Below are 13,941 nucleotides of genomic sequence, written 5' to 3' on the forward strand. Positions count from 1 at the left end.
CTAACACTTTATTGCTAACAAACTTTGGGATAAAGAATGACATATCTTAGATACTTAGCTTTTCCAACCACAATACTTATTGCGTACAATATTGTTCCTAAGGTCTGCAAAGACTGCAATTGACCTCACGGATCAACAGGTGACCAATAAGCGCACATTTGATGGATGGTGATTTTCTAATTTTCATGTTGAATAGTACATATGAGTACTTTCATAAAATATTCCGTATTAATCACATCTAGGAAGTTGCAAATATGGAGCAAAGCATTAACTTCATTGAAAGTGTTAGTATAGATACAACAGTTTAAGTGTAAACATTGGTAGTATTAAGTTTATCTGAGTCCTATGTAAGTTATCTATAACACCTAACCCTAACCTTGTAAATTTGGGTTGATGGTTTGGTTTCGAATGACAATGTTAGGCTAACATCTTGGGTTAGGTACTTAGGTTAGTTCTGATATTTAGCCGGTTGGTACGGTTTATCTTTTGTATGGTTTTGAATATGGATTGGATGTAAACTTGTAATTGGTTTGTTTGATGGGCTAAGAAACCCATAGGAGTACAGAAGTCAAGTAAACCTGTCCAAAAGGATTCCAAATTTCCAATTAGTGTTTAAGCCATAGAAGGAAGAGAAGGGGAGCTTTGGGAGGGACACTTCGACTGCAGCAAAAATGGAGTGCGCGGCAAAAGGGCGAGGCACTCGATGCGTTGGCCCAGCAATAAGGTGCTGTGCTCGTTGCGGTGCTGTAGCCTATTGTTCACTCTCTCACCAGGTTTTGCATTTCTCTCTCTTCTTAATCATCTTCATCATCAATTTCATCTTCCTGTAATTAGGTTTTTGGTAGCGGGTTGATTCCATAATCTATAACATACCCTTATTTTTTCTGGGTATTTCATGAATTTAGCATTTTGTTACTTTTTATTGTTATAATTTGGGTGTTAGAACTTTTGATGATTTTAAAGATTAAATTGCGTTGATTGCTTTGATTTTGTATGGTATTAGAACTGCTAATGAGGATTATACACTGTTGTGCAATAGTTGGGAGCAAATATAAGAATTCTGAAAAGCCTTTGTTTCAGGAGTTGGGTTTTATTTTTCGAAATTCTATTTCAAGGGGTTAATAAGTGGGTGAGAGAGTAAATTAATATCAAGTTTTTTTGAATGAGGATTGAGGGTAGTTAATGGAATCTTCAATACGTATCAAATTGTTTTGGGTGCTCGAATTCGTGATTGAATTATGAAAGTTAAAAGTATTGGTTTTGGTCATTCGGTGACTTAATCAATCAATCAAGGACTCGTAATGTGGTGCACATTAGGCCGGAAGAAGTATCATCATATGATCACAAGTCTCCAAGTTGGGACTGAAATGAGCAAGAAACATTGTTAATCAGGTCTGCATTATTGCTGATCTGTGGTCCTTTTGTGTTTTTTTTGGGTGAATTCTTGTGCACAAAAGGAATTGATGGTCAATAAAGGATGTTTGGTTTATAATTATAGGAACTAGGAAGTTATACACACACATATATATTCCTTATGTGGATGATATGTGGAAATGGGTCACACCTCTTAAACACAGCGGTATGTAGGCTTATCGTACTTGAGTATCGGATATGGTATGATTAGAATGTTTTGTTTAGCTCACAAATTCTGCCCGTCTCCTTTAATGCTTCTTGTCTTCAGTAGAATGTTATTACTGATGTGGGAAGATGCTTGAAAACCGATTGGAGATATCATGATCTACAAAGTCTTACACGTAACCATTCGTTATTAGAAAATTGATTTTTTTTTGAAAGGTGCATAATTTCATTACATTCATATTTCTAGAGTTTGGGTTTTTATGTTGTGGAAACAGCTGATCTATTATTTCCTGTGTATGTGCACAAGGCACATTATTAGGGTCCAACCTTAACTCAGGACACACACCATGCCTTGATTTTGACATTCTGCCACTTGTGTTCAGATTTCTCATTGGAGTGATCACGAGCAAGAATGTGAGAGGTTAGAGGAACAAATGAGAGATGCTGATATACTGAACACATTTCCGTTCACATTTTCTGAGGAAGCTACACTTCAGGTACCATGTTTGTGTTTAATAACTGTTATTCTTACATTACATTACAGTGGCTTTATGAAACTGTACTTGCCTTCTTATCTGTTGTGTTCATTATTGCATGTAGATTTTGAAAGAAAAGGAGAGTAGATGTACATTTTTGTCAAAAAGGAACATACATCAGAGAGGAATTTGGTCATGTGAATGCTCTTGTGGGGTTTCCAACACCAATCATAAGTGCCCAGTGTAAGTTTCATCCCTTTGATCTTATGATTCCTTGAATAGTGTAATTTTCCTTATTTGTGATTGGAACCGTTAAATTTTCATCACTAAAGTAGTTCAGTTGGATCCCTTTTCATAGGTCAATCAATTGTTGGAACCTTCCAAGCACATTGGTCCCTTGTTCTGGTATTACTTTCTGCTTTTCTCTAGTTTGGAGTACCAGATAGGGTATTTGTCAGTCCAAAACTTGACTGGGTACTGAATGAACTGAAAATCAAAACCCTCACGCTGGCAATGCTTGTCTTAACAAGAATATTAATACTTAAGAATTATTGTTCTTTTCTTTTCTTTTCTTTTCTTTGTGGTGATAGGGGTAGGTAGAGGAGGGTGATTGACTTAGAGGATGGTCGAGGAGTACACTTGTTTAGGTTTGACTCACGAGTCATCATCAGTCTTAATTAGTAATAATTCTCTGGGTTATGTCCACAAGTCTTCCTATTTCTTAATACACTCCTAATTTGGAAGGCAACCACCCTCTTTACATGTTCAATTTTCAAAAATAAGACTAAAATGTTTGTAGTGCAGGCTCTCAAGTTTTATTTATTTTATTTTATTTTATTTATTTATTTTTTAACATTCCAGACTTCCGGTAATCCTTTGCTTTGTATTCGCTCCTCAACAATCCAAAAAGATATCTTCTTTATTTTTTTGTTTATTTTTTATTTTTAATTTTTGATCCTAGATTCTGAGCTTCTGGTGCAGACCAAAGCTGTGCTTATTTGAGGTGTAGTCCTGCCAGCAGTTGACACATGTTTTTCTCTTTGGGGGTGACTTTCCAGTCAACACCTTGCCAAGCTAATGGCAGGTGGCCAGGCCTACATAAGATTTCTGAGTCTCTTTCTTGCTGGCTTTTGACCACTAAACTTGCTCCAAGGATTTGGACAAGTCTTAACAGGAACACACCAAAAATTCTGTATTTTGTATCTCAGATTTTGGAGAGTTGATCATTTAGTTGCTTATGCTGGTTGACTGGTCCTTGGATTCTCTATGTTGAATCTCTTGTGTTTTATTATGTTTAACTCTTATTTTGATAACCCTAGATCCTGATCATGGTTAAGTTTTTTGTAAATAAGCGGATCAATCAATCAATTAAAGCCTTAATCCCATAACTAGGGTCCGCTACATGAACCAAATTTGATTCTTCCGTGTAATCATTGACAAAGATCCTTCTCATCCATTCCTTACGATCCAATGCCTCATCCTCATGTAAATTAAAATTTCATATCCTTCCTAACTCCTTCTAACCAAGTCATTTTCGGTCTCCCTCTTCCTTGTCTAACCCCTCCATGGTCCCACCCTTCCACTCTTTGTACCGGTGCACCCTCGGGTCTCCATCTTACATGCCCAAACCAACACAGACGATTTTTCCTTAGTTTGTCTGTAATATCTGCCACACCTACCTTCTTGCGAATAACCTCGTTTCTAATTCAATCTTTTAGAGTATTCCCGCACATCCACCTTAACATTTGCATTTTTGTAACCTCCATCTTTTTTTATGTGCTCCTTCTTAGAAGCCCAATATTCTGTCATAGAGCAACACTAGTCTTATGGCCTGTAGAATTTTTCCTTTAATTGTTAGGGAATGCTTCGGTCACATAACAATCCCGTGGCCGCTTTCCACTTAAACCACCCTGACTTAATCCTTTCGGCCCTGCTTGATCTATGTCACCATTTTTCTAGATGGTTGACCCAAGATATTTAAAGCATTCACTCATGGTGTAGTCCTTTCCATCCAAACTCATCACCTCATTGTTTGTCCCCCTCTAAGTACCAAAGCGGCATACCAAATGTCCAACTTACTCTGACTTAGCTTAAACCCTTTGGATTCCAATCTTTGCCTCCATTACTCCAACTTGGCATTAACCCCATCTTTAGTTTTATCCACCAAAACGATATCATCCGCAAACAACATACGCCATGGAACTTCACCTTGAATTGGTCTTGTTACTTCATCTAAAACCATTGCAAAAAAGGAAAGGGTTTAATGCAAATCCTTGATGCATTCCAATTGTAATAGGAAAATCTTTTGTCAACCCTCCACATGTCCTCGCATTTGTTGACACATCCCGATACATCTCCTTAACTAGGTCCACGTATCTTCGTGGATGCCTTTCTTCAACATTGCCCACCAAAGCACCTCTCTTGGTACCTTGTCATATGCCTTTTTTAAATCAATGAAGACCATATGCAGATCCTTTTTCTTTACCCTATAAAACTTCATCATATGTCTTAATGAATTGCTTCCATAGTAGATCTCCCTAGCATAAAACCAAATTGGTTATCCGAAATTCTTGTGCATGCCCTTAACCTATATTTAATCACTTTTTCCCACAACTTCATAGTGTGGCTTATAAGCTTGATCCCTCTATAGTCTTAAGCGTCTCCTTTGTTTTTATGGACCGGGACCTAGGTGCTCTTCCTCCAATATTGCAGGATCCTTGTAGCTCTCCATATCTTTGGTAAACTGCTACATGCATTTACGAATTTTGAAGAAGTACTCTTATATTTTTAGCTGTAAGGGGGTATGAAGTGGATTTCTCTAGCCGGTTGGTTATTTATTTTTTTTATTGATTTTTTTAACTCTTAATTCCTGTGATATTCACCCCTTCACTACTTTTCTTTCACACTCTCACTCCGTCCTTCTAAATATCTTTATATGCGTGTCCAAACCTACTAAATACCTTATATGCGTGTCCAAATCTAATAGGCAAATTATTTGTTGACGGAGGGAGTATGTTTTTAGGTGAAGATGGCAGGTCCTTTATGGGATTGGGCGTATCTCAAGATGCCTAGTTGAATGTACATAGGTACATGTGGTGTGGGGTTAGTTAATGGGGCAGCAAAAACCTGTCCTCTTCCAATATGCTTCTCTACTAAGCTTAATGCCTTCTGGATGGTATATGAGGAAAGAATTTAGCATGCAATTTTAAAGTAGTGACTTAAATTGTGTTTAATTGAATTCGAATGTGGGCACGTCAAGATACACTGCATTTTTACCCTTGGTTTTACCGCGTCCTATTATTTTAAGCCCTTGAAAATTCATCACTCATGAGATGCATATTAGACGAATTTCTCTAAAATTCAGTAACAACCTGTTAATCAGCATCAAATGAAGGATCTGAATCTACATCAAAAACACCTGTTAATATGAGAAGTCTCACAGAAATATATGAAGAGACAAATGAAGTTAATGAAGTTGATTTATCTGCTTATATGCAGACCACAAACCCAGTAATTTTGAAGAAGCATTAGGAGAAGAGAAATAGATATCTTCTATGAAAGAGGAGATCTGGTCAATACAGAAAAATGATACATGGGACTATGGGAGTTTGCCACATTGCCAAAGGGCCATAAGACCATAGGTGTATAATAGGTTTACAAGATAAAAAGAGGTGTAGATGGAAGCATTGAAAGATACAAGGCAAGACATGTAGCAAAAGGGTATAAGCAAAATATGGTGTTGATTATGATGAAGTATTTGCTCCTATAGCTCGTTTAGATACTGTAAGAATGATGATCTCACTTGCTGCACTGCACATCACGAAGGGAAGATATATCAACTTGATGTTAAGTCAACATTTTTAAATGGAATTTTAGAAGAAAAAGTTTATGTGGAACAATCAGAAGGTTTTGTCATCAAGGGAAAAGAAGATAAAGTGCTTAGTTTGAAAAAGGCACTCTATGGTCTAAAGCAAGCCCCACGAACTTGAAATACACGTTTATACGGATACTTGATTTAAAATGGTTTTATCAAGTGCCCGTATGAACATGCACTCAATGTGAAGATTAATGGTGAAATTATACTCCATAGCTTATATGTTGATGATCTTTTATTCACAGGCAACAATCAAAGTATGTTTGATGATTTCAAAGCGGCAATGTTTAAAGAATTTGAAGTGACAGATTGTGGGCTAATGAACTCTAGCTGTTGTATGTTGTTGGTGATAGAGGTTCGATTGGTGGTTTGGTATGTGTTGCAAACGTGCGACTGTTTGGTGGAAGGAGGTAAGGTTGTGGTGATATATGTTGATGCTGTTGGTGGGGAAAAGGTTTTGATGGGGGACTTCGTTGAGGGTTAGGGGTTTTTCCATTTCGAGCGAGCTCGTGGTGGAAGGCTAAGGTGAGGGTTTCGCCCGAGATGGTGGAGGCAGGGGTAGGATTTACTGGTTGTCTGGGGTACGGTGTGGGGGTTCCTGCTTGTGGGTGGGAAGCAGGGGTTTCGATTTTAGTTGCGGGTGATTAGGCGATGATGGGTTGGGGAATGGGGAGGATGTTTTTTTTTTTAATTTTATTTTTTGTTTTTTTATGGGTCATGCTATACATAGCCCTTAGGGCTACATATAAGCCTTAAATACACTCTTGAAAATCGTATATTAATTCATGACAAAAACATGCGCAAATTAATGTAATTAGTGTGTTTTAATGCTTATATGTAAACTTACCAAATCAATAGAGTAAATAAATCAAATATGAATTGAAATATAGATTTAAAATAAAGTATATCGTTGAAAAGCTTTAGAAGTCTACTTTCCAACCCAATTAGAATCAGATATCTTTTGTAGAATTTAAGATATGATCGAAATGGTGGAACAAGATTTAGATAAAAATTATGAAACACGAAACTCAAAATGGCTCGGTTTGGGCTCGATTTAGTATTTTGGCCATAATTTATTCATTTTAAGTCGGATTGTCATTGGAAAGCTTTTTTCAAACCCCATCCAACTAAGCAATAATTGGACCAAGATTATGGACCAAAATAATCTGGTTTGGACGTTTTTATGAGTTGGACACGAAATTAATAATTTTGGGTTTAAAGACATAAAATGAATGATTTTGGATTAAAACTTTTTAGGAAAGGCTAAGGGTATGGTCAAGGTTTAAGGGAACTTCATGCAACTCTTTAACCAAAGATGTGATAGATACTTTCATTGGGTTTGGTCTTTGGGGAGACACAATCATGTGTCTATTGTTATATATACCTAAAATCTATCTGGTTTCCTAGTTACAAATCTTATCTAATTAAGAAATAAAAGATAGAAATAAATAAAAGATACATTATATCTTTTTCCAAAACAAATCTTGTTGGTATTCGGTAAGTTTAGTTTATTTCCTAACATAACTTCCCTTAAACTCAACTTACCATCCACATGTACCACCGAACATTTTTCCTTTTGTTGGGCTTGCAACCCTAACAGATACATCCACTAGGAGCTCATGTACCAACGAGCATGTGTGTGTGTGTGTGTGTGTGTGTGTGTGTATGTAGTGTGTGTGTGTGCGCGTGCGCGCGTGTGTGTGCGTGCGCGTGCGTGTGTGTGTTTGTATGCGTGTGTCTGCGTGCGTGTGCGTATGTATGTGCGCGCGCGTGTGTTTGCGTGTGCGTGTGCGTGTGTGCGTGCGTGCGTGTGTGTCAATCTCTAGTTTGGGCAATAATACCGAACTGTTGAATCTCTAGTTTTGTTTTGGAACTATAATACCCTTGTGTCAATTTTTAAGCTTATTAACTTGTAATGGGACATATGTGATGACATCTGATGCAGATCCTATATCTCCATTGACAAAACAACTAAGCTGTTGGAAGGAATACTATGAATGGAGATCCATCTCGTTAGATTCACCTGTTGCTTTGCTGCTTCATTGGGTATGGAGTGTTTTGTTCTTCTATTTATACTCTTTATACAATGAAAGTAATTTAGCTTGTATATATAGTAGGCCAAATTTTCGTTGGGAAAACGTTATATGTTTCATTTCATTTATGACTTGGGCAAATCTGTAGTATGAAAAGGAACTAAATGTATGAAGATACACATAAAAAGTTATGATGACTTTGGCCAATGTTAGATGTTATTGTGAATAATCATATCCACTATGAACTCTTGTTTGAAATATATCCTCTAGCCATTTTTCTAAAACTTCCAATTTTAAATTGCCTTTTGACTATTATTAAACTTTGGTAGAAACAATTTTGAGCGGCTGTTATGATAACCGGAGCATCTTATTGGTCATTTTATATATTAAGTTGTTAGTTTTACCAAACATTATTATAAACAACTAATGCCAGCTAAACCAACCTATGTGTTTCCTCCGTTTTCCTTTAAATGCAACACTTTGACTTTTACACTATTTATATATTCCACTTTGACTAGTTTATAAATTATAGTTGAGAAAGAAAAAAAATGATTAAAAAGTATGTTGATTTATACTCGTATATATGTTTATGGCTTTAGGGTGGTTGTGGAGCTTGAGTTTCAAATTAAAATGTGTGATAGGGTCATGTTATTGTTTCAATTACTTGTACAACTTTATCTTATAGATAAATATGGATACTAGGTTATCAGGGTTCTTAAAAACATGTGAGCTCTACTGCTAGAAAAATCTGATAATGACTTTGTATTATTATTGTACTGAAAAACATTTGCCTTTATTTTTCTTTTAGTATTTACTTTTTAGTTTGTAATGGTCTTTTTCCAAATATGGATGAAAGGATTTTTCCACCCCTGATAAAAGGTCAATATAAAACTATTGTGTACTCCGTACCTTGTTAAAAAGTAATTTCAAAGAATTTGTATATTAAACCATATATATGTGAATAATGTACAATCTGTAGTCCTAAGTTGACTAATATGCTACTTTTTTCCTACTAATAATGTACAATTTGTATATGCTACTTGTGTTTCATTTCCTAAATCCTACTTCCAGCTATTACCCTTTCTTTTAGTTCTGAATATGTATCTAATTAATTGCATTGAGCTATATATGTTTGAGGCTTGAAATATTATATCTCAGAAGTTCATTGCTCTGTCGAAGAAGATTCAACCAATACATGTCCATTGCTCACACGCTTATCTGCACTCAGTGCTCTTTGGTTAAAATGCAACACATCATTGGTTTACAATTGCATACTGGTAATCTGGTATTGTTGATCTTTCTTGTATTGACCTATGTTTTTTGTTCATGGCAGCCCTTAACAATTTACCATGCTCTCCAACTTAATGATAGTAGAATACGGAGTAGAGATGTTAGTAAACATATCAACATCCATTATCTTGGTATGCATTTGTCTTATGTAAATTATTTGTCTTCATTTTTATCTCAGGACTGCTGAGAAATTTGTAGTTCTGAAATTAAGTACATGTGGTTTGTATGCCACGGGTGCTTTTGTTTTAACCCAAAATCTAAGAGTAGGAATATGATTTAATGTTGCAAACTGTTTAGGCAGTCTGGTGCTTTAGTCCTTGTATTAAATGTGTGCAAAGGGACAATGTGAACCTGTTCTATTTGAAATAATTAGAGCATACCCGTGCTTTAGTACTGTTTTTGTTATTATTATTATTTTTTATTATTTTTCACATATGATTAGAACTGTTTTTTTAGGGAATGTGATTTGTGTATTGTATATATTTGAATATGAGGATAATAGTGGAAGTTATGATGAGAATTGATGTTAATTAAATGAAATAAAATTAAATAGAGAGTTTAATAAGATTTGAGTATTAAGGGTTTGTACACTGTTGTAAAAGTTAGAAAATTGACTCAGCAATTATTATATAGATGACAATAATGAATTCTATTCTTCACTACTATCCATTTTTGCTTTGATGGTGCTGTGTTCCATTGCTAATAGTTTAGGGAAGCTTGTCTTTAAATCTTTTGGGTGTGTTTTTTTTTTTTTTTTTTTTTTTTTTTCTCCTAACAGTTCTCTTCCCAGATTTGTTGAGAAATCTGCACTTTGCCTTTACTTTCATTAATAGCAGACTGCACTTAAAATGAAATAAACCTGTTACCTTCCTCTGGCATGCTATGAGTATTTCTCTGGATATTTATGAATTTCAGTAGCAGTGCAGCGACATTAGGTTTATTTTCTATTATCTTATGTCACCGCAACACTTATAGAGGATGTCTGTGATTGGTCATGTTCTTAGCTATAAATATCTTGTGAGAGAAACATGGAGATTGGTGTTTAAAAAGATGATGCTGTGATATTGGCTTTTTAGCAATTCTGATTTCTTGAATGCAACTTCACGGCACTTCAACATCCACGGTTGCTATTTGTCTTTACCTAGATATAGCCAACTTCAAAGCACTTCAATTTTAGTAGCCTGTTCTTTGCTGTCGTGTTTATCAATTTTACAGCACTTCAGTCATTGTTGAAATTAGCTTTTTCCACTGGGGGAGTTTTTCTTGCATTGGCTGTTTATTATTTCATATGGGGATATTTTGTTTTGGTATTATTTCTATTAATTTGTGTTTGTTTCTATATCAAAAAAAAAAAAAAAAATGTTGTGTTTGTTTCATATTTTGTACATTTTGGTCAAGCTTTTGCTTAGTCTTTGTCAGCCTTAACTCCTTATAGTTTTAGGTGTCTTAGGCTCTCGGGATATGTTTCTGTCTGCGAGATTTATCAGCTGCTTTCTGCACCGTTTTGAGGGCTATAGGAAGATCTATTCAGCTGGTCTTGGGTTATATAGATTTGTATGCCACTGTAGGACTAGGGACTAGGGTTCATGGTGCTCTATTTTATCATGATTTGTCTCTCGGGAGTTCCATTCCAAAGGATGATTTAGATAGGCTTTTGTTTTGTAAGTTCCTCCTATTTTTTTTTTTTTTTTTTTTTTTTTTTTTTTTTTTTTTTTTTTTTTTTTCTCATGAAAAGATTAGTAATTGAATGCTTGAGTGGTTTTACTGATCCAATGTATATTTACCAAATCCAACATTCCAACTGTATGCCTCCTAATGAGTGAGATTGAGTGTCATTTAGAAGCATAATAAGCAATGTTGAATCGTGGATTTATTATTGATAACCAGTAGTTGTGTATTGCCTAATAGTTTTTATTTGCTGCCACTTGTAGAAACAATGCACTTGCTTGCAATTGTCTATTTGTACTTTTTTGTTTGATTCTCTAGCAATTGTATAATGATGGCAATTATTTGTTTTACTTCTTAACTCCTTTTGCTTCAACTTATTCTTTGATTTATGGCATTCTTCAGGACCTGATAAGGAGCTTATTCAACTTGCTGTCTTTGGGGAATTGCTTGCGCTTCTCCCGGACTATGACGTACATATAGATTTTGTTGGACCGGCAATTCCAGAGTATAGGTCAGTGACTTCTTAGTTGCAGCTTTAAGTTTGGCCTAGGACTGGAGACAAATATTTTTCAGGCTAATTTCAGTTGAGGGGGCTTTGGAAAAGTTTAAGGTCAACCTCCGTCATTAAGATCGGATAGATGAATGTGTAGTGGTTAGCTGCCCTTGAAATGCTTGATATCCAAAATGTATTCTCTAGGTTGCTTGTTTGTCAAACTTAAGATGCTTGTGGGTTGTGACAACAAAGTTTCATATGTGCAACTGTATGAGTTTGTATTGCTTGCATAGTTTAACATTCGGATGGTGTTAGGGATTCAAGACAAGAGATTATTATTTAATTTCATCTAGTCATGCCATGTTTTCAACTGCCCCCACTGGTCTTAATATGTGTTCAATTGCCCCCCTATATGCTCTCTACTTGCCATGCAGTCGATGCAGAGCTTTAGTTTTCTAATTTCTGCCTAACACTTTCATGTTGAGTGTGACGGTTTGCAGCATGTATTTTCCATCTGTCTCCAAATATATGTGGGTTCCTGTTTCTAACTTCTTTTGCCTTTGGATCAGCAGGGATGGTGAAAAGACTTATCTCCATAGTTATGTGTGTTGTGATGATAGAGATTGCGAGTGCAAGGATCCTAGTGAGGCTAGTTGTGGTAGTGTGGTGACGTTGCAGCTTCTTAAAGGTTTTTATCATGATAGGTTTAAAGATCTAATGAAGGTCTTAACTCCCACTGTCTACCCACTTATATGTATATGACTTATCAGCATACAGAAACATAATACTTAGGGTGTATTTTAGATGCGGGGTTCATGGCTAACTGTATTATTTTCACACACTGTCTGAAATAACCTACTTAAAATATCACTTTTTTTTTTTTTTTTCATTTATATTTTTTTTATGGAAGTTAATTGTATGCATGGTAAAATGACTTGAATAGATGTTATGACTTATCAGCATATAGAAAGATAATACTTTAATGAAACTAAGCTTGATAAGATTTTTTTTTTTTTTTTTAATAATCTTAATCTTCAAGGCACTGCTCCTGAATTTTTCACTTCTTGATCTTTAGGATTCCTTTCCACATCTGATCATCGCCCCAAATGCTGGTGTTGCAGCTTATCCAAGCTGGATGGAAACAGTTGTAAGGCTTATACTACAAGAATCTCTTTATATCCTGGAATTTTCCTACGAAGAGCCTTTCTTTGAGATAATATGCAATTTTTAATATGGTTTAATCTCTTACGTGAGTTTCTCAGGAGTTGATTCATGGGCTGAATACTCCAGCTGTTTTTACTGACTTCTGTGAAGAAGCTGCTCATCTAGCTGCTTGCTGTCTGAGCAGTGCAACAGGCTGCAAGCTGGCACTTCCTGTAAGTACGCTTGCTCATCCTTCTTCCAAAGAGTAAGACATTTGACACTCATTTTTTGTATTTTCAGGTCCAGTTAAATCCATTTAGGCAACCAATAGCTGTAGAAGACACTGCATTGCATGTCCCTTGCTATTCCAATTGCTTCCTGTTTGGGATATAAAATGGTACCATCGAAAGTGAAGCCTTGAGAGAAAAGAAGGAAAGAAGAACTCATTATGTGGAACCGAAAGACCAAGAGGAATTGGGTTGATTAAGGCATTTGGATTGTGTTTCTCATGTTCATTCTGTTGATTATTCCCTATTTCAGGAAATAATGCACAGTGAGTTCATTCCATTGCTGTTGACTGCTGAGTTTGGGGTTGTGAATGTCATGGTAAAGTGTGATTACATAGTGTGGCTGATGCTGTTAACAAGAAGAGTTGATATATGCTGCTGCAACTATACACTTTCCTAGTGTTTTTGTTGTCGGAAGGGGCATGGGTTCCCCACAAGTGAGCTGTTGGTGGGAAACTGGTAGGAGAACTAGCTTATGATTTCCCCTTGTGGTGTACCATCTTAGGAACTTGATTGAATTAATGATACTAGCTAATTGCCTCGTCAAGGTTGCTCTCAACTAGAGAAAGGCACAGTGCTAAGGTCAAGGATATTGTTTCATCATGTCAAGAATGTAGTCATGATGTAGATTCAGTTCTTATTAAGCATCATAATTATAATCCCTGTGAATAATGACTTGAGCAAGCAAGCCGATAGATTTTATAATCTATGTCCAATTTTGTGCTTTTAGTTCAAGATTTAAAAGCTGAAATAGGAAGATTTGGAGCTGGGGTCTAAAGAAAACCTGATTGAAAGTTAATTCACATCTGCATGTCTCACTTTGTCACGAAAAAGTTGTGTTACATTACATATATTTTGCCTTATTGTTGATCTAAATAGTCTAGGAAGTCTTTTATGCGCAGCAACCAATCCCCAATGATTGTAAGACTCACAATTGGTGGAATTTATTATTATTATTATTATTATTATTATTATTATTATTATTATTATTATTATTGTTATTGTTATTGTTATTGTTATTGTTATTGTTATTGTTATTGTTATTGTTATTGTTATTGTTATTGTTATTTTTGTTATTATTATTATTATTATTATTATT

At 35.5% G+C, this 13,941-nt stretch overlaps 1 protein-coding gene across 4 annotated transcripts; it reads left to right on the top strand.

Annotated features, from left to right (window-relative positions):
• The first annotated feature begins 616 nt into the window (after positions 1–616).
• LOC145642145 (uncharacterized) lies at positions 617–13,837 on the top strand. 4 transcript variants are annotated; one of them, XM_081693243.1, is made up of 11 exons: positions 617–773; positions 1,962–2,075; positions 2,179–2,297; positions 2,395–2,459; positions 7,874–7,974; positions 9,295–9,382; positions 11,322–11,430; positions 11,985–12,135; positions 12,488–12,559; positions 12,675–12,788; positions 12,856–13,837. In XM_081693243.1, the coding sequence occupies exons 1-11, from the start codon at positions 672–674 to the stop codon at positions 12,946–12,948; spliced, it is 1,128 nt and encodes a 375-aa protein (XP_081549369.1). In that variant the 5' UTR covers positions 617–671; the 3' UTR covers positions 12,949–13,837. The 4 variants fall into 4 exon arrangements, with proteins under 4 accessions (XP_081549369.1, XP_081549376.1, XP_081549382.1 ...); XM_081693250.1 differs by having other exon boundaries at positions 2,413–2,459; XM_081693256.1 differs by lacking the exons at positions 7,874–7,974; positions 9,295–9,382.
• The last annotated feature ends 104 nt before the right edge of the window (positions 13,838–13,941 follow it).

The sequence above is a fragment of the Chenopodium album genome, chromosome 1, assembly GCF_948465745.1.
Source record: "Chenopodium album chromosome 1, dcCheAlbu1.1, whole genome shotgun sequence".
Taxonomy (NCBI): domain Eukaryota; kingdom Viridiplantae; phylum Streptophyta; class Magnoliopsida; order Caryophyllales; family Amaranthaceae; genus Chenopodium; species Chenopodium album.

What these genes read in the sequence shown, in the direction of transcription:
- LOC145642145 (XM_081693243.1), top strand. Translation starts at nt 672, where the DNA reads ATGGAGTGCGCGGCAAAAGGGCGAGGCACTCGATGCGTTGGCCCAGCA. An exon ending in CTGAGGAAGCTACACTTCAG is followed by an intron (nt 2,076 to 2,178) that starts GTACCATGTTTG and finishes TATTGCATGTAG; the next exon opens with ATTTTGAAAGAAAAGGAGAG. An exon ending in ACCAATCATAAGTGCCCAGT is followed by an intron (nt 2,298 to 2,394) that starts GTAAGTTTCATC and finishes AAAGTAGTTCAG; the next exon opens with TTGGATCCCTTTTCATAGGT.